Genomic DNA, 20,851 nt, shown 5'->3' on the forward strand with positions numbered 1-20,851 from the left:
TTAGATTTATTAATCTTGTTTATATATTTAGTATTTAAATATACAAAAACATATTTTTTCTTCACTGTTCTCTTATGGGCCTGAGCCACTATGCGTAATAAGTATTGCTCTTCGTGTGAAAAAATAAAATGAGGATTTTTTGAAACTGATGTAGCAAATGGTTCACTTTCTCCACATCCTGAGATAGATACGAGCTCTGCGACTTACGCGTTCATTCGCGTTTTACATAACTGCAGCTTATTCCTTCGAAGCACTGGCGTGAAATTATGTGGACGTCTGTATAATGTATATGCAATAATGTATCATAAATTAATTTGTGTGCAATTATAATTCTTTTACCTTTAAACTTTTGTATACGTAATATATACATAAGTTAAAGCGATTCCATTGATCCTATAAAAATACAGATTATTTTTTCCACGTCTCAGTTTGATCCTTAAAGGAAATTAATGAGATTTTTATAAACTTTTTAATGCAAATGTACCTACTTTAAAAAAAAAAAGCAAATAGATGTTATAAACGGTATATTTTGTATAAACATAAGACGCAGTCAGAAACAAACCTGACATTGTAATAATATAAATAAATCCGTGAATATTTTAATAGTAGACGATATAAAACTCAATTACGACATATTATTAAAAAATAGCATCGTTTTTGGCCGGCACAATATTAATTAAAAGATTTAAATGACGCTTACTGTCGGAAAAGCGTCTTAGAATTATAGCGGGCTGTTAAAATAAATTTTAGATTTCAGGGAGTTCGTTACGTTTCGGTTAAATTCGTGGAACATAATTAAGGTGTAACGGAACATATACACAGTCGATATGTGTTGCATTCGTGTTAGTATTGCCATCTCGCAGTACCCGTCCAGCTTGAAATAAATAGTATTTCCCGAACCATCGGGGGAGGCGCTACCCTTTACTGGCACACATACACAGCGAGCCCGGCGCGTGGCAGCAGGAGCCCTGCTCCTCCTCCAAAGCGTTAGTAAACCAGCAACAGTCATCCCATCGACACCTGCCCGCGCGCGGTTCTAATCGTGATTCAACTACAACGTGCCATCATATTAAATTTATATTAGCACATGGATCTACAAAGTAGCCATGGGGACAGTAAATTCCTGTTTTCATCGGCGCACGAGGAATGTGCGCAAGGTAAGGCTGTGCGGTGGCATAATCATAGAAGTTTTAATATTTTACCTTTGTATATAATTACTAATGTTAAGAACTTTTTGTAAATCTGATTTATTGTTGATTACTTACTGATAACGTTATCGTCTTGTAATATTTTATCGAACCAAAAAATCACGGCAGTATGTACTTAACGCGTCTCGAGGATCTAGGACAGACTGAATATATACGATATATATAAATAGGCCTACTCGGTATAACAAATTACTGGAAAAGTATTTTGCACACTTACACTATTTTTATTTATTTTGAGGACTTAGTCACAGGACTCCAAAAAACAGCAGGTTTTTGAAGCGGCTTTTAAAACCTACCGTCAGGAAAACGTTTTTCGCGGCCACGAAATAATTTTGAAAAAAGTACATTTCTGAATATTAAAATAAACATCCTATCCGTAGTATAAATAAATGAATTAATTAACATATATGTACCAGATACTGTTTAAATTAAATTTGCGATCTACGTATAATTAACGTGAAAACAAACATCTTTACATCGTGACATCATCACAAACATTCAGTCATTTTGATTCATTCATTTCTGTCTTAGAAGGATGTGTGTAATCATAGTAGCTCTTAACTTTCTAAGGGCTGATTTAACAAATGTCAGATAAAAGTTATAGGGAAGGTAAAAATTATACTTGTCAAATTAAAATAATAATTTAACTCCGTTAAAATAACATAAATTGCAATTTTTTTAATAGGCTATAATTAATTGGTGTGATAACTTTTATCTGTCTTAACATAAGTCGCAATAGCATCCGTAAACAAGTATTACTTCAAAGTCATCATACTTTCGAATAAACTTAGGTTACAATTTTATATGAATAATGAAAAATCAGCCCTAAGATCGAATTGGTGTAATTGTTTCATTCTGTTTGTATGTAGATAATTCATTGTACGTGATCATTCATCATGGCTTGAATACATTATCATGTATAAAGTGGTGCTGGTTCTGGTATTTTGACGGTTTTTCATGTATGTGTTTTGTGGGTTAGATCGTGGCATCCTCTGTTGATGAAGAGACTTTCGAGGAGCTAAATCGAACGGGGCTTGTTGAAGTGGTCGGAGACGACTCTATGGGTCGCCGCATTATCGTGGTGTCCGCATGCAGGCTACCAGCCAGTAAGGACTTGCCCCCCGACAGATTATTGGGGTAAGAGCGTGTTATCAAAGCAGTTAGCTTCGACGCAATATGAGTCTGTACGAGGTGGTGTTGCTCAACAATACACCTTATTGTAATGAAATTGTTGTTGTTTTAAAAACTGCCTATTGTGCTTTTAATTTTCACATGTTTTTTTGTAATAAATTGTTTTCTTATTGATAATTATTATTGGCGCGATAGGATTTAAAGAATTTAAAACATCAACTAAGTATGTGCTAGCAGCAGCTTTTGGCATTGGTATAAATTATGCTATTTGCGATTGATTTTTCAATCATCAGACAAAATAGTATGATCTACAAGTTAAGCTAATTAATACGTAATCTCAGCTGTATGAATAGAATGTTTTGATTATTCATGTTATATTGTATTTTGTCAGATTATAATTTCTTTGACGGTTTACTTTTGTGATGACTGAAAAATCAGTCCAAATCCACAATAAAAAATCACATTTCAAATAAAAACACATGCATACATTGGTATTTTATTGGCTATTTTTTTTTTCAAAAATTTATAACCTAGCCCAATGTAGGAATGCAACTTTCTACGCATTACCTATATTTAAGGAATCGCGTAGGCTAGTGCCTACGACATAGAGCACAGTAAAGTTTTATACCCGAGCTGTTCCGACGGCCGTAGAGTATAACACGCCTGTGAAATTATTTGTTTTTTTATTGTATTTAACCGCGGTTCAGTTAGTGAACCGTATGGTGTTGGCCCCTATCTTTACAGCCAAATGTGTAGGGATTTAAAACATAAAAATGAATGTAAAAGTAAACTGAATTCGACGTAATCTGTAATTTTGCAATGAATTTAAACCAAACAATAGACAGTTTAACGGTTGGAATTTTCCATGAAAGTATTGATCGATATATAAACCGAAATATTATTGCTATTATATTTAAACGTTTCTAAGAAATCAGTTTATTTGGGTTAATTGAGGAGGATAAATATAAAAAAAATATGATGTTAACATAACAGCGAAGGTCTGACATAAAGCTACTTTTCGGATTTTATCGTGTTTTTTTAATTTTTATATTTCATCCGACGTTTCGAAGATGGTGACTGCGCGGAATGAGGTGACGGTCGTCCGAAAAGACAGTCACCATCTACCTACATTTGACAATTATACAAAATTTGTTTTATTAATTAAATCCGAAAACTAATTTTATTTCAATATCTAAAATTGAAAGCATGAAATTATGGTCTGGTTTAAGGGAAATATATTATGCGAGTTTGGATGCGTTGTGCGACTGTGTTACGGTATGTCAGAAGGAAACTATATATTTACATATATCTCTTCAAGGGTATATTATGTATGTCTGTTACTTTTGCACGCTCGTTTACTGGATTTACAATTGTCGAACGACTTTAAATTAATTTTAATTGGAAAGTAGCGGTGATAAAAATATACCTATTTTTCATTTATTAAAACATGTTATAAAATGAAATAACGTATAAATTATTATTCCATTTATACAGCACTAGTCTCCAATAATATTCGATCATTTGATATAAAACCAACGGAATTGCTAATTTTTCATAGGCTTGTCATTCTCTTTGACTGCTAGCTGTCCGGCCTTGATGTCGTCTGACATCATCATTGCGCTGTGTAGCGAAGATTCTGTCGAATGCCATAAGATGGCGTTGGCGTTCCATTTAAAAAATGAACTCGATGACGACATGTATATATATATATATATATATATACATGTCGTATATATGTGTATATATATATATATATATATATATATATATATATATATATATATAATTTGTTTGCGATATCATTAATTAAAAATTATTAAAAGTAAAAGTAAACACGCGACTTAGTTACCATTCAATAAGAAATTGTAGACAACTTCAATATTTGTTTTTATTTTCGAGGGGAAAATGTTCATTTTTCTGTACCGCTCAATCTTAGAAGCGTCTGGACGGCTATTTTCTCATGGGTAACGTACATTTAATGGTCCTAAAAGATAAACTGTGAATAGGGCGTCTATGGTAATGGGTCAAGATCCTTATGTTACTGTCTAGAGTCAAAGATATTTAACGCGTTAAAAACAACGCTTTAAGCGGCTGCAATTTTTAGTGCGTAAGGGATGGCTGCAGAATTTCTTGACAAGTCATTGGTGAACCAATGCATTCGTCCCGGTGCGTCGCTGCTTTGTAATTAGGGTTGCCACTTTCATGAATTAGTAGACATGAAACCGTTTTGAGTCACTAAATTATGGTTTTTACGCTTACACGATCACTTCGATCTAGTGACAATAATACGTTACAAAGATGTTTAGTTAACAAAAAAAAGTACTGTATCTTTTATCTCCGCTCCTTATCCTGGAATTTTAATGAAATTAACATTATATTCATTTAATTTATCTGTACTAATAATATAAAGGGGTTATGTTTGTAAGTTTGTATATATGCTAATCTCTTAACGTTTTGATGCGTTTGTCAACATTTTTTTAACATACATTATGCCCGTGATAATCTCTAGTCTGTACTACTAACTCCTGGCCGACTGTAAACTGTTTAAGTGGTTCTATCAGGGTATTGTCAGAAATAACTTACTAACGTAAAAGTTACGGTGCATACCTACGTCGTTGGCGTGTTTAAAAAAATGTTCTGTTTGACTATCGCGTTAATATGTGGTTGAAGTGTTCATCGTGAGACCGGAGAAAGCAGGTATAGTATATATTCTAATCCTATGTCGACATTGGACATTTTTTTCAGGTGTTTGGTCATAAATGTCGGGCTGCAAACAACTTTCGCTTAGATATTAGACTGTGCATATATTTCAGGTACCTGATGGCCACACTGGACAAATATGTTGAACAGGATTACAGCGTTGTGTATTTCCACTACGGCCTAACAAGCAAGAACAAACCGCCACTCTCCTGGTTGTGGAAGGCGTACAAGACGTTTGACAGGAAGTACAAGAAGAACCTTAAGGCCCTGTACTTGGTCCATCCAACAAATTTCATTCGCATCGTGTGGCAGATGTTGAAGCCCGCTATCAGCGTGAAGTTTGGCCGAAAAATGATGTATGTGAACTATCTGCATGAGCTGCAACAGTACATTAACTTGGACATGCTTAGTATTCCCGATTCCGTGCTTGAGTGAGTAGCAGATTCTTTTGGCTTTTATTGTCGTGTTCGTGTTGAAGATTTTATCAATACTAATATTAGCTCGATGGTCGATAGTTGAACATAATCAAAAAATAAAGTTTAAAAAAATATACTTAACGCTCTTACATTTGTTTTTTTATACGATATATAAATCAGAAGTCTATAACAACAAGTAAATATTTTGATCAAATGTTATTCGTCGTTGTCTACAATCCACCACCTGTTGCTGCACAAGTCTGCCCGACTTCAGCGGTTTATATAAGAGCCCGCGTGACCAACTTTCCAAATTCTCGTAAAGATGAAAACGTGATTATACACAAATAATTTTAAATAAAGAATGCCAGAAGTCACAATATGTTATTTTGTTTCATGTATTATTGTGTATCTACCGTGTACTTTTTTTTCCACCATACTTTATTTCTTTGTTTGGCTGAAGTGGTTATGTATCTTGTTAATAGTAAAAAAAATAAGGTAATCTGTTCAACATGTATTTTAATTTTGTTAAAGAAAAATATGTCAACTATTGTTAATTATTATTAAAAGGTACAATTGGTGTGCAGGGATTGAAAGTCAGTGGTCTGCCATTGATTCCACCTGATATTAGCGCAGCCTTGCTCTACATCGACGATTTTAGAGACGCGGCAGATTCTATAATCTGGATCTATACAGAAGACTGGCTTCTACGTGTTAAAAAAAGGCCATGGTATAGACAGAACGTAATGTTAATAATATAATATAATTCATGATATCAAAAAATATATTGGTATAACACCTATTAATTATAACATTATCTTCAACCCGAACACGGCTTAGTTTAAGTATAAATAAGACTACGTGTGGCGTTTTTAACATAATATTTGATACCCCTTTAAAAGGTAATGCAAAACTAAAACACAATGTTTTGTTTTCTCTGAGGATTTTTTTCGTACTAACTCTATGCTATTGGAGACAATGTGTTTAATTTATTAAAGAGTGGTTTATTTTGTTATATATACTTACGTATACATTTATTCGATTCGTTTGAACTGTGTTCGCTTGCATCCGCTTTATTCAATAATTACAAGTCTCTGCATCATTACAGCAAAACGTAAGCTATCGTGCTTCGCGAATTTCCTACATTCGCAAATAGTCTACTTGAATGGATTAAGTTCATTACTGCAGTATTAAGATTTAAGCTGTCTAAGGATCGACTTGATCCAATTGAAGCTAAAATGTAGTCAAGAATACTTACTTATAGATACCTTTCTATATTCCTTTATTTAAACGACCCAGGATCAACTTTCATAAACAATTTTAGATATCTTGCATAACACCAATAAGACTCCGCAAGTCTCATGACCTAACAAAAGTATAGTTCATTTGTAAAAATAATATTTTAGTGCGATATCAAATCAAATGATTGTCCAAAAAAATCCAATAAACGGTGTGAGCTGCTCACGTTCGGGATTTAAAGTTATTGTATCACACTCACTTCTTAATTATCCGTTTGAATGTTTTAATTCGAAATTTCGATAGTCGATACTCTGCTACGAGCCGTAGCGGTTATGAGTGTGCACATATTTGATAAGGTACTACGGCTTGTACACTGCCACCTGTTCGGTCCTGGATATGACATAGAATTTCTCTCCATATAATGTTATTAGCTGTGTCCACAACTTCGCCTGCGTGTACTCACGACATATCTTGGAATGTTATACACTTCCCCGTAAAGGAATATGTTTACTTTCTATTACTTTTCTACGCGTTTCCCAGTATTTTTTTTTATGTTTTATATATTTACCAGATATAGAAAATCTAGGATGAAATATGTACAGACAGATAGATGTCCTACCAGTTAGCAGTTTAACCTAAAAACCTTTAAAACTTAGAGCTCTATATGAATGGGCATAGGTACCTTCTATTTACCTTACTTTTTACTTTTGTTTTCCGGAGTTCAATCGATATATCATTCCCACACCCGGCATAAACTGAACTAACAAGAAACTAGTACCATCTTTTGAGTGCTACTCAATTTTTTTTTGAGTAGCAATCTCCGTCGTCTTACCATTTAGTAAGACGTAGATGGTCATATGACTCCGGCTTACTGTATACTTAATACATAAGAGTTTAAACTTTTGCAGTAATTAGATTTGTAATCCAAAGATATCTACAATTTTATTATGTATACATAATAAAATAATTAACGAGGTCACTTTTCAGAAGTTATTATAAACAAATAAATCTACAATATGTATGTATACTTATATTGTCCATTTCTATATTAATTATTAAAGACTGTCATGCTCGACAACAGATTCTACTGCAAAATAATTGGCCAATATTGTTGATAATACATTCCTTTTAAAACAACACACTACTGTGTATAAATGGGTGAACGCGATGTCAATTCTGTTCAAAGTTAATAATAATATGGTGTAATGTAATATTCGTCTTTCTTTATAATTAACCAAATATTCATTTTATTATTAATTAAACATTGTTCCCGGAACGCGAGAACAAATAATTATTTTCAGCAGAACTCATTTAAGTATTGCATAACGTTTTTATGAAAAGCAAGCAGCTGAGTGCACATTGTGAACTGCTCTACAAGTGCTCCGGTAGAACTATGAAATAGTTTAGTAGCTGCTCATTTTCTAAATGTACGGAGCTGGTAAAATTTACCGCTCGAACGCTTTAATTTGCCGGATGACTTTTTGGTCTGATTTACTTGTGTTCATGAAGAGCAGCGCGTGTTCAAACTGACCTGATGTGTACAGCTAGTATTAGCACCTCAAAAGCTTTGTGCATTTTTTCATGTATAGGTTACGAAAAATGTCTACATAAAACCCATAGAAGCTTTAGGAGTATAAAATATTTCGGAAACTCGTTCAGATATAGACAGCACAATCTGTATTGCGGCGTCACGTAATATCATTATAATATACTTGTCTTTTATGTCCATATGTCGAAACTAATTGCTCTTATTCAAACTAGATGAATAAATATACTACGTGTTATAAAAAAAAACATCCATACCAATCGCTCCAAATCGCCAATCCATATTTACATCAAAGTATTCGGTAAATCGAACTGAAATATTATTCGGAAATATTCCACGCCGTTTGATTTGCAAGCGCCAGTTAAACTCGAGTGCTAACTGTTCCCGTGTTTTTACATATCTACCGAAACAAAAAAGGAACAAAGTTTGCGTTCCGCCGTTGCAACGAGTTACCTAACTAATGAAGGGCTGATCAATATGAAGTAGTGTGCGCCGAGAGACTCAAATGTTAACAAATTAATATTGTAAGTAGTTTTTGGTTTATGGAACCCACATAAGTTAATCAATACCTACGGCCTTCATCTCTCTAGGCCGTACGCATCAAATAACTCTCATTAATTTGCAACATGTCTTGTTGACAATGTCAAAGCGCTCTCAAATGCGTGCCATCACCAATACAACATTGATAGGTGTGTCGGTCTAAAATTGACACCACAGGTACGATACTGCCGATGATTGTCAATGTGATACAAATAAATGTGGATCTCAGACTATTTTTGTAGTACGGAATATATATTTTCTTAATAAAACAGTTTACTGATTAAAATATATTTCCGTTCAAAACGATCTTAATAAATAATCGATTCCCTATTATTGCATAGTGCTTGATTTAGAATTGTCACTTGCACTTCCCAAGGTCTATTATATTGCAATCAATGTCTGTCAGCATAGGCCTTCGAGTTACTTTTTATCTCTTATCAATTACGAAAAGAGAAAAAAGAAAACGTTGTTTGTTTGAAGTCCAGTCGATTATCAATGCCTGGTTTTCTATAACGGGTAAAGAAAATTACCTTCTAATTGAGTTTGAGAAAAACAACGAAGCCGTAGCCGGCTTTTATCTGAATAGTGTAATGTCGCGTGTAAATGACATTGTAATTATTAATATTCTGCGTTATGAAGTTTATTTCAACGAACAGAGCGCTTGACAAGCAGTTTCATTAATCCTTATTTAAGTCGCAAGTCAAATTACGCAATGTCATTTACGGACTGCAACAGACATATATAAAAATTCAATTTATTTTTCAGTGGAAATACAATCCTATTGAGTACTATAATTATTAACGTAGAGCAACAGATAAATTCTTCTTTATTTAATGTAAAATATTTGGGTAAATTGAAATCTGGATTTATATGAAACTTGTTAACATATATGTAGGTACATCGTTTATAGTTTATTTTTGTAAAATTACTTTGCTATTTTATAGTGAGCTCAGCATATAGTTTTTCCTCTTCGTTTGCAATTTAAAGTAGCTTGTTGCCATTAGGTATAATCTTGAAAAAATTAAGATGTTCCTTAGAAGTAAATTCTATGTTTTTTTTTCAACTAAATGACGTTCAAAAACAATACTGGGGCCTTATTTTCTATCCCGCACGTTATTTTAACAGTGCGTAACAAGCACGTAATACAACGCATCATGTTTTGTACTATAGAAATTTGGCTTACAGAATACCATTCCACACACATTTCTCGAAGATAACATGACACGGCCGCGTTACGCGTTTACACTATCATACAGAATAAGGGCCCTGCTCACTTCATGTTAAGCGACTCGGCTGTCACTACCGCGGAAAATTGAATTACAAGTGCTGTGCCACACTGCACTGTGCTTATTAGTCGTCACCTTAAGATTATATGTGATAAAGTCCTTCAAACGGGTACATAAAAGAATGTGCATGCTAGAGGCGGAGCTTGCTGTAGAGGGGCCATATAAGAAAAATTGTTGGGGCCCATTAACGATAGTAACGAACTTGTGGGCGCCCGCTTAAGGTTACCGTAAATATGGGTTAAAAGGGGCTCCTAAAAGTTGGCGTCCCCATATCATTGATATGGCTGATACGGTGCATGTACGCAATGAACGCGGTGTTTTCCCCAAGTCGCGAATTCCAGAGATCTATCACATAGTAAAACAATTTATCATAGAAATTGTACACATAAATTTGCCTGAAATGTATCAAGCTGCTGCAAATTTTCAATAAATGATTTCTTGTACCACCTGAACCATTTCACACAGGTTGGCAGTGTAATTACAAGCTATTAAGACTTAACTTTTGATGACTATGGAATCGGGTTGACGCGGATAGTTCAATGCCATGCAGAGCATATTAATTAAATTTTCTGGAGTATGTTACTGTTTATAAATAATCATACACATTATCATTAAGCGAGTGGCTTCCGAATCTCGTCAATTAGTTGTTATGCGTCATTAAATTAAACAACATCTACATATCAAAATATTTGGACTGGTTGCGACGACCCACGGAAAATACCAATGAGAAAACTAAACATTGTGTAAAATTCCATATTAATCTAAATTCTAAACGGTCAATATCGGATCGCAATAATATCAGACAAGGTATGATTGATTCTAACAGCGCAATAATCCGTCTCAGGTATGACAAACAGTTGCTCGCTAAAAATGTTCGAGCCGCTGAGACTGCGTCCGCTCGCATCCTCCCTCGTCTTAGGACCGAGCGCAGGGAAACTGAGGTAAGCACGGATGAAAAGGTAAGAAATGAACCCAAGGTAAGGAATTTCACGACTCATGTTGTTACGTAACATCTCTGTCACGGTGGCGTAGTTGTATGGCGTATGCGATACGATTACTGCCCTGAGGTCTCGGGTTCGAAGCTTGTAACGGCCAAAATTATATTGGCTTTTTCTGTCCAATATAAGCCTGGAGAGTGAAGTTCGTGCCCGATATGGCGACAGGGTCGCACCTATCACATGCCTACCCTTACGGGAACAAGAGGCGTGTGTGGGTGTGTAAGTGTATTTATGTTTTATGCTGGGTCTAGTCTTCGTAATATTTCGCCGAACAAGAGCTCGTGCTCCTGCACGAGCTCTTGTCTACGAGCTGTTATATCGGTATCTTATTATAACAAGAGTAATTGTTATACCGGTACTTATAGACGCGACAGCGCCTATAAGTATCGCTATTTATTGCAGCACATATTTGACCTTCGCGTACTCCATTGATTTATGTTACGAGTTACGTTACGCTAGTGTGAAGTCGAACAAATTTGTTCGCTGTGCTATATACACGTCTTGAGCCGATTGTTCAAAGTTCTTTTTTAAGAATTTTCTGTTACTTTCGTTTACACTTGTAACATTATGTTATACATAAATGTTTAGAGTGTGGACTATACATGTTTTAAAGGTCCGTTACGACCTCGGTCACAATTAGCGTAACGACTACGCGGTGATGTTCGGCTCGGTGAAATGTTACATAATCTGGATCCAGCATTGAGATGTTTGTTTGATTTTAATTGTAAGCAAAATTATAACCGTCGCGTCGCGTTGAATACATTGTTTCGTACATGCTATGCCTTATTTATTTTATGTAGCATAATAATATATTTCCTGACCGGCTCTAGAAAAAACATCCAGGAATAGTAAGTATAACACCTGGTAATACCAGTAAAAGAAAACATTTACTTCATGGAGGTTTTGTTTCGAGCCAGTTATTTTAGCCAAGTTTAGCTGGCCGATTCATGACTTACATATTAATATATAAACCTATTAGGTAATAAGAGTTATTAATTTATACTTACCTTTTTTGCTTTATCAATTTAAGTTATAATATATCTCATGCGAAGCTAAATCTCATCGAAATACAAGTTATAAATTTATCACAAACTTTAAAATTTATGTTTTATCGTTGGTTTTTTTTTTACTTATGCACGAGTACCTTATATATAAGAACACGAGGCGAGCCTTTGTCGGGAACGTAGCATAAGTATGTATTTTGCGACACACTCATGTGCCCCTTTGAAGTTTATAGATCTCTTTCATGATATCAACTCCATGAATTAAATTCTACGAAAATTGCACTCTAAACATTCTTTTCAATTTCTGTGTTACATATTCGACTACTTCACTGCTCCCAAGACTCACGGGTCAGAATCAATAAAGCATTTTTCTTTTTATTTTGTATGTAAATGAAAGACAGACGTAAAACGAAAAGAGCCGTTTAAATGACTTAGTTTACGGGCACCAATATACACGAAAATATATTAATGAATTGAGACTTCTTTACTGGGAAAATTAAGAGACTAATTCAACAATATCAATGACTTCGCGGCGTTCAAGCGACAGATGCTGGCTACATTTAGTCGGTTTCAGACCGCTTCTATGGCTGATTTTCTGCCACAAATCCTATACACTGTGATTTTTCCAATAGCCGACACACAAGTTAAACACACTACCGCGTAGTGCGGGAATATTTTCTCTATTCCTTGAGAAATTTATAGAGAACCAAAAGTTGTGACATAAAAGGTTACAGGGTCGATTCTTTCTAAACGGTTCGTAAGTACATACTGACAGACAGCGACTTAGCTGTACATCCGGCATTGTTTAAAGTCCTGGGCGGTGGGCGCCACTTACCATCGGACACATCGCTTGCTTGGTTAATAAATTAAAGCAGGCAATTAAACAATACTATTTGTTGTTAAGCTATCATCGAAATTCTAAGCCGTGTTCTTCCTATCCTCGGACAATATATTTGTAAAATTGTTGGCTCAAGATTTAATATATGCATATTGTATCGTCGTATTGTTTCGATGCGACTACCGTGCTGAAGTCTCGGGTTCGATTCCCGGGTCGGGTAGTTATATTTTTTTTGCTCAGTGTCAGTCCAATTAGGATTTTTGCCCGAAACACCACATCATGGGACGGAATAAAGGTACTGACAGTGGTTGCATTAGGAGCGGCTCTAGCTAACCTTTAGGAGATAAAACGTGTGTATGTACATATACATACGTGTAGCTGTCGGCAAACAACTTGACCCATCGCTTGATGACCGCGGAAAGCACGCGCGGGGCCACGGAGTAAGGAGCGAACAGTCTGTCGACCAGGAAACTTGCTCGTTCTGCCCTCTGCTCAAGCCCCGCCTACGGAGTCAAGTTGTTTGACGACATCTATAAGTACTCATGTTTTATATTTGTTATCATAGGATACCAAGGAGAGTATGTCACCGCCGCCGACGCAGCAGTTCGGCGTGTCGCTACAGTTCATCAAGGAAAATAACCCAAACATGGTGGAGTCTATCCCACCGGTCGTCAGGGAGTGCGTTGAGTTCCTATCACAGCCTGATGGTAAGTTTAATAGAAACGGTAGGTTATAATATTTTTTTATCTGTAATTATGTCGTTGCCTAGTATTTAAAAAAAAAATACTATAAGCACCAGTCTTATGTCAAAATGTGAACAAATATACACCAACATTTAATCGATTTTTTTTTATAATTAAATGTTTGATAAACTTTTTTATAGCTTACGCACTCGAAATATGTATTTTTTTTTATCTGATTGTGACAATTTTTTATTTTAAAGTACAGTAAAAGCGTTTAAGACGATTTTAAGGGGACTTGAGTGAGATATCATAATATGCAGGATAGGGAAATAAAACCTAAATATACCATTTTTTTTGTAAGTATTCAATTATATGTATATTTATGTAATTGTTAGAAAGGTATTTTATAAGTAATTATTAATAATACTTAAAGAAATTGATCATCTAAAGCTGTTAACAATTATTGAATATTAAGCAGTTGCTGAACGAAGGTCGATCCATGCTTGAGATTGTGCATACGCATAGTATGCTACAGGGATTGATCTTACATTTTTTAATCAATTTGGATTTTTCGCCTTAGCAAAGTAAAAGTCTTACTAGCAAACATGACATGTCCAACAGTCAGTCACTCTCTCTACACTTGGATTGCCTCCATAGCAAATTTCTGTTTTGAATACTTAGGATTTAATAAGCACGAATAAAAAAAATAATAATTTCGGCTGCATTAAAAATGTGTCGCGGATTATAAAATTTTACATAAGACGCATGTACAGACGGCGTATTAAATGGACTGATGAATCTTATTAAACGCGATTAAATGTATGAAAACATGTCTCAAGTAGCATAGACTGACGAAAAATGGCGTACGTAATATGCGAGAAATCCTATTAAGCGTCATCGTATTAAACTGGTTTTACTATATCTGTTTTTTGCTGAAAAGCGCAGGTTTTCGTGTCCGGGCTCCCCATAGCGTTAAGATGGGCATGGCCACGAGAACTTAGAATTATCTTTGTTCCTAGCTTTGGAGACTGAGGGTCTGTTCCGTCGTTCTGGCAATATGGCGGTTGTAAAAGAGTTGCAGCGAAGCAGCAACCGCGGTGAGGTCACCCAGTTTGCGGGTGATCCTCACAATGCCGCAGTGTTGCTTAAAACCTTCCTGCGGGATTTGGAGGAGCCCCTGCTCACCTTCGACCTTTACGACGAGATATTGAAATTCCCCAGTAAGTTGCAATTTGGTTAAAAGCCTGAAAAAAAAATCATAAGCGAATGATTAACTATATAAATAAATATACTTGAAAAATATAAATAAAAAAATATAAATATTTGTGGAACTTCCTTCGGTCATAGTATTTATGAAGCTGGCATATAGCATTCGTTCGATATAGTTTTTTACCTTTCTTTGAAAAGTTTAAAACATTATTTTATTCGTTTTGTTTTTCTTTTAAAATAAATATCTAATCTGTGAACAAATCTGTAAGGAATAAATGATGTGTGACAGTTTTTACCTTGTTATTTTACCACAATAACATTTGAATGCTACTTTGTATGTATTTGTGGAACTACCCCCCAAAAAATGTATTTGTCCTTTGAATGGCGGCTCTTAAAATTCTTGGCCGTCACAGAGCTCCAATTAACTGGCATGTTATTTCCAGCCTGGTCCAACCGCGACAAGCCGCGGCAAGTTAAGATTCTGATCCTGGAGAGATTGCCGTTGGACAACTACAAATTACTGAAATACCTTATACAATTTTTATGGAAGGTACAATGTTTTGATCACACTGAATATTGGTGACGTTTATTGTTAACGTTTACTAACACGTTTGTGTTTTGGACGTCAGGTGCAAGACAGGAGCTGCTTGAACAAGATGACTAGCAGCAACCTGGCTGTGGTGTTCGGCCCGAACCTGGCATGGCCACAAAATGGACAAATGTCTTTACAAGCCATCGTGCCGATCAACGCGTTCACCGACTTCTTGCTTGAGAATCAGGAGTCTATCTTCATTATCTAAGTTAATTATTCCAAAGGGAACTTGTATGACAAAGATATTTCCACTGAAGTGTATCTGCCTATTTGTTATAGATTTATGGAACTTTCTGATAATAATTTCATTATATATATACTATTTACACGATTTTAATGGTGCAAGCGCAGTTTACATTTTTATATGTGTTTACGGTAGTAGATTTTGTGGTTGATAAACGTATCTGTCGAGGTACGACAAGCACTTGACAAATCGTACCTACTGTACGCACTACGCGCGCACTATTACCGCGTCTTGTCTGTACTGTCACAAATGTAATCAGAACAATAATGTAGTGTATATAGAAATATATATAATAGTATTTTCATAATATATAGTATGTGTTATATATACAATAATATATAATGTATCATATGGAATAATTGGCTGTGGTTTATAGATATGCCAAATTGTATAGAGAGGATGAAGAACAGCTTGTCCTGACGTTTAAGAATTTTGTTTTAACTCCGCCATATCAGTTATTATTTACAATATTGTTTGAATGTATGTTGCCTTCGGTTTAGGACTTATAAGTTTTCAACTTCACGATTCCATCCACGAACGTCCACCATTACATGGACATATCTATTTGAGGACAATGTTCATTACCTAACTTACATACATTATGGATTTATTTTATTCTCATAATTGTTATAAAATATATTTACGCACAATTATTTTGGTGCAATTGACGGATATTTTTTTTTACAAAATTCTTTTTACTTTATGTCATTTTCATTATATAATCACAGTGGACGTGTTATCACAATGATTAAGAGTATTTAATTATAAATGTGTTTAAAAAGTTATTGTTTACATTAAATGATAAATTCGTAACTATGGACTGATAGGAATAATAATATGATCTGATTGATACAGGAGATTAGTGTTGGTCTGTGTTAGTACAAGCTTTTGGAATTTAGCGACAATTACTTTGTGCATATTGCATACACCACAGTTGTGTACGGCTGTATATGCAGCCATATTCCGTTTACGGGGGAATCGTCTTTGAGGAATTACGGGTGTTCTAATCGAAGGACAGCTTTGATAGTCGTATAGGCATACGGCGAATTTTTGACTCTTTTACATATGCGGTAATCGAAGCTGTTCTATCAAATCCGTCGTTTTTCAATTAAGGGAGTTTTAATCATAATATCATCGTAGCCTCTCTTTGACGGTATTGCACCCCTTGACTGTATACTATCTATTTAATATATATCAGCATCAAATAAAAGCCAAATAGTAGGTTTTTAATTTCGCCATACTCCAAAAGCTATCTTTGTAACAAATAAATTTAATGTATTTTAAATTAAATGGAAAATTTTATTGAAGTAAGTTCTAGAGTCTTCGAAAGTAGTGAAAAATATTAAAATGTATACATTAATACCCACATCTTCATGTTAGTTGTTTAACAATAACATTAACCTAACGAAGTTTTAGTAATAGTAAAAGTTAATTTGTGCGTAGTTTATTATATTTTGAGGTATACCAAAAATAACAAGTAGTAGTTGTGTAATTGTAAGTATATTAATGATTTTTAGTTTGTAAGTACTTTACATGGTCTTTAGACTAGTGCATTAATTTTTTATCTATAATCTATCATTTTTCGTTTCCGTCATATCAAATAGACAACAAATAATAAATGTATTATGTGAGAATTTTACGACGAATGTTTCACGCATCTCTCAGCATAATTAATCATCAATAATATATCACGGTCCAAACTGTCTTAATAGAATTCGTTCAGCTTTGAACTTTGGAAATCAAAACACAGGTCTTAGATACCAGCATCACTGATAAATAAGCTATCACTTTATGGAGTAAAAGATGCAGACCGTCAAAATATAACACACTAGGTCCGACGGCCTGCGTCGAGCCGTTCGTAAGGAATAATATGTTCAATTAATCCAAGTTTTTCACCGTTTTCTATTAATCTTTCATACGGCCATATGGGACTAAAATACATAATATAATATTAACATTATTAACAATTAATAACAAGATGGATGAATTTTTGTCTAAGACATCCATGCGTCTTAGAGACGTGAACATACATTTTCATGCACTGTTTAATTTATTAATATATCTTGTACTTCGTAAAATCACACTGACGAGGTTCCACGTTTTTTTTTTTATAAATTTAACTCAGAGTTCACCAACGTACCTTTCAAACTGTACATAATATTATATTTGTGTTTGTGTTTACGGTACTTGCACATAGAGGTTCCATCGATGGACCTGAATATAATAGTATTCTTTCAATTGTGTGGTTATTTAAAACTTGACAAACGTGGCTCCTATATGCGTATTATAGAATTCTTGCTAATACATACTTATTTACATTAGGGTAGTTGATGATTTTTTTAAAATACATTTTTCAATAATGTATTTCATCCAAAATGGATTGGAAAAATATTTAAAAAATTCACGCAATAATAAATAAGTTGTAACGCTTTGCAATTTGGTGAGAGGGAAGCTGCCAAATTACAATAATAGTGAAATGTGATGTCATAAAGTGCCACCGACCATGACGTTACGTGAGTGAAAAAAGGACAGCACGATAACCCTACCACGTCTGCATTTTTGCTCACAACAATATTTCAAATATGAATAACTGCTTTATTTTTCAACCAAATTTAACGGTGATTTCGCAGAAGTATTTCTTTTTCAGACAATTTTGTTACATTTAAAATAATAAATGAAACATAGGATATTATACTTTCCAATAAAGAATAGACATAAATCCACCCACTGGTTATGGTCAAACTATTATTAAGTAGGTAAATTATTTTTCCGATAGATTAAAACGTAAGACCAACTTAATACATTCTACATCAATATGATGCTTTCCGTACTCTACTTTCTTAATTGATGCAAATAAAGGTGTGTAACCACATGACCTTTTACAAATTTAAATTTATATCTTCATATCAACTCTTGTAAAGTAAGATGTATTGACCACATACACCCTCAATTGTTCTGCAACATGTATTTTGTTCGCAAGTATATCTTGTGTTTTATTTATAATATAAATACTATATTTTATCTATACCACATTATTTCAAATTGAAAGAACGCATCTTATTAATAGCAGCTTTATCAACAGTAAAGTATGGCAATTTTATTTACTATCTACTTTTTTCAGAATTCGGTACACGATGGAACCTCGAGTGTGATCATACTGTATCTGTTTATATATATATATATATATATATATATTGTTACACAGGTGGTGTCGAAATAGTGCATTAATTTCACCCGTGGGTAGAGCTTGCGTTCAGTAATCATAAAAAACAATAAGAAAGTTAAATCACAGGCAGGTAACTTTTTCTTAAAGTAGGTAATCGATAAAATAGTCAATAAAAGAGCAAGAATATTGGTTATTTTCGTCATATTTTAGTTATATTGTCTAAAGTATTATTGAAAAGTAAAAGGTTCAACGTATTTGTGTAATTTCTTATATTCATTATTAGGCTCATATATATACATATATATATATAAAATAGTCTAATTATGTTTTGGTATTATTTTTATGATTACTTACCGATCGCTAGCCCTACCCGTGACATTAATGTCGCAATGTGGGCGCCACTCTCTATAATTTAGATACTTAGGTTTAATTTCAGTAAAATTAATTAGTGCCATTTGTTATATTTTTACGAGTTTACAGTCACAGAGTAGGCATCGCTAACAGGCTGTTGGCCATTTCATTGGTATTTTGTGCAATTTTGATCAAATTTATTTTTTTAATAACCAAATGCATACTGTTATTTTTTTAGTTTTAAGTTATATAGCACCAGGATCAATAGACTTATTAGTTATATTACATATCTTGTATACATCTACGTAAACTACATTCCATTTTTTAATCCAACCTTATTTTTGTATAATATTCATTGGTATTCTCGTCTGTCCAACAACGAAATTAAATTTAATTGACCGGAAATAAAATTGCCGGAAAGGGTATCTTATCTTAACATAATTATTATTTTACTTTGTATTAATATTATATATGGAAAGTTTGCAACGATGTTTGGACGTTAACAGTAAATTCACAACAGCTGAATGGATTTGGATGAAATTTTACGCATACATACGATGAAACATAGGTTTCTTTATATTCTTGTAATTTGCTCCTGTAGGAAATATAACAATTCTTAATCCATTTTTATTTTAATATATGGCGCTGGTATTGTGCAGATGGCGGTTTAAATTGGTATAATGATTTATGCGATTTTTATAGCGGGAAAGCCGCGAGCAACATCAGTCTTTTATAAGGCACCTTAAGTATAACACAATTTCTTATACTTACTTTCATTTCATATAGTCATAATAATAATATATGTTGCTTTATAAAAGCATTAATAAGTGTATGTAACTACGAATTCTAAGGCCATCACAATTAAATTAAGTATAAGATTTGTTTTAATCTTTTATCCAATTTACTTTTACAACATTCGTAGTAAGTACCTACCTATTGACTGTTTGCATTTGCAAATACAAAATGATGGCCGCAGGATTTACGCAATATTATCATGTTAAAGAATTCTGTTTATGTCCATTCACTTTAATCTATTTCTACTTTTAGATATAATAAAGTATTGTTTGTAGTAAGTATAATATATCACGTGTTAACAGAAATGTAACTTCAATAAAGTTTATTAAATAAATGGTACCCAGTAACTTTATTTTTTCTTTGGGACATAACAGTAATTAACCCTATTTCACCTTCGGAAAGAATGTTCGGTATCTACTCATTGAATATTGATCCAGTGTTCCTTTCCTTACTAGTTACTTAAACTATGAATTTACAGGCCAATAGCTAAATAATGTTAGATTTACATAGAGTAATTGTAAAGATTAGGTAAGTACCATAAATATGCTATGAACGATAAACTATAGAGGAAATGAAACGGTAAAAAATGTTAGTTCTTGAAAGAGCAGGTGAGTCAGCTCTGACAAGACACAGATAGTGCTTTCTATCCCTTTCACTCATTACGTGGCGACTCCTAGCGGAGAGTCTGTCCGTGCATTCTATTCTCATTCTATTGAATGATTGGGGTTAGTTCAGAGGGATTAGAAATGTCAAAACCACAGACTAATGGCAGATTGATAAGTAGTGGCAATATAAAGTTTTATGCACATGGTGGAATATCTCTGTACTAACAAGGGTTGCGAAGGCAAAAAATCAGCCCAATAAAAAAATAATTAGCACTTGATGCCCAAGATAAAATTTACTTGCAA

General features: G+C 33.9%; 1 protein-coding gene across 2 annotated transcripts in view; it reads left to right on the plus strand.

Annotated features, from left to right (window-relative positions):
• The window catches only part of LOC115445613 (rho GTPase-activating protein 1), a 55,148-nt gene extending 34,858 nt beyond the window's left edge, over positions 1 to 20,290 (plus strand). For both annotated transcript variants that reach the window (XM_030171943.2, XM_030171944.2), the window contains 7 exons: positions 2,188 to 2,345; positions 5,153 to 5,470; positions 10,908 to 11,004; positions 13,469 to 13,610; positions 14,606 to 14,806; positions 15,239 to 15,345; positions 15,425 to 20,290. In XM_030171943.2, the coding sequence (XP_030027803.1) occupies positions 2,188 to 2,345; positions 5,153 to 5,470; positions 10,908 to 11,004; positions 13,469 to 13,610; positions 14,606 to 14,806; positions 15,239 to 15,345; positions 15,425 to 15,595 (1,194 nt within the window). In that variant the 3' untranslated portion in view covers positions 15,596 to 20,290. The remainder of the gene's footprint in view (positions 1 to 2,187; positions 2,346 to 5,152; positions 5,471 to 10,907; positions 11,005 to 13,468; positions 13,611 to 14,605; positions 14,807 to 15,238; positions 15,346 to 15,424) is intronic.
• The last annotated feature ends 561 nt before the right edge of the window (positions 20,291 to 20,851 follow it).

Source organism: Manduca sexta, chromosome 27, assembly GCF_014839805.1.
Source record: "Manduca sexta isolate Smith_Timp_Sample1 chromosome 27, JHU_Msex_v1.0, whole genome shotgun sequence".
Lineage (NCBI taxonomy): Eukaryota > Metazoa > Arthropoda > Insecta > Lepidoptera > Sphingidae > Manduca > Manduca sexta.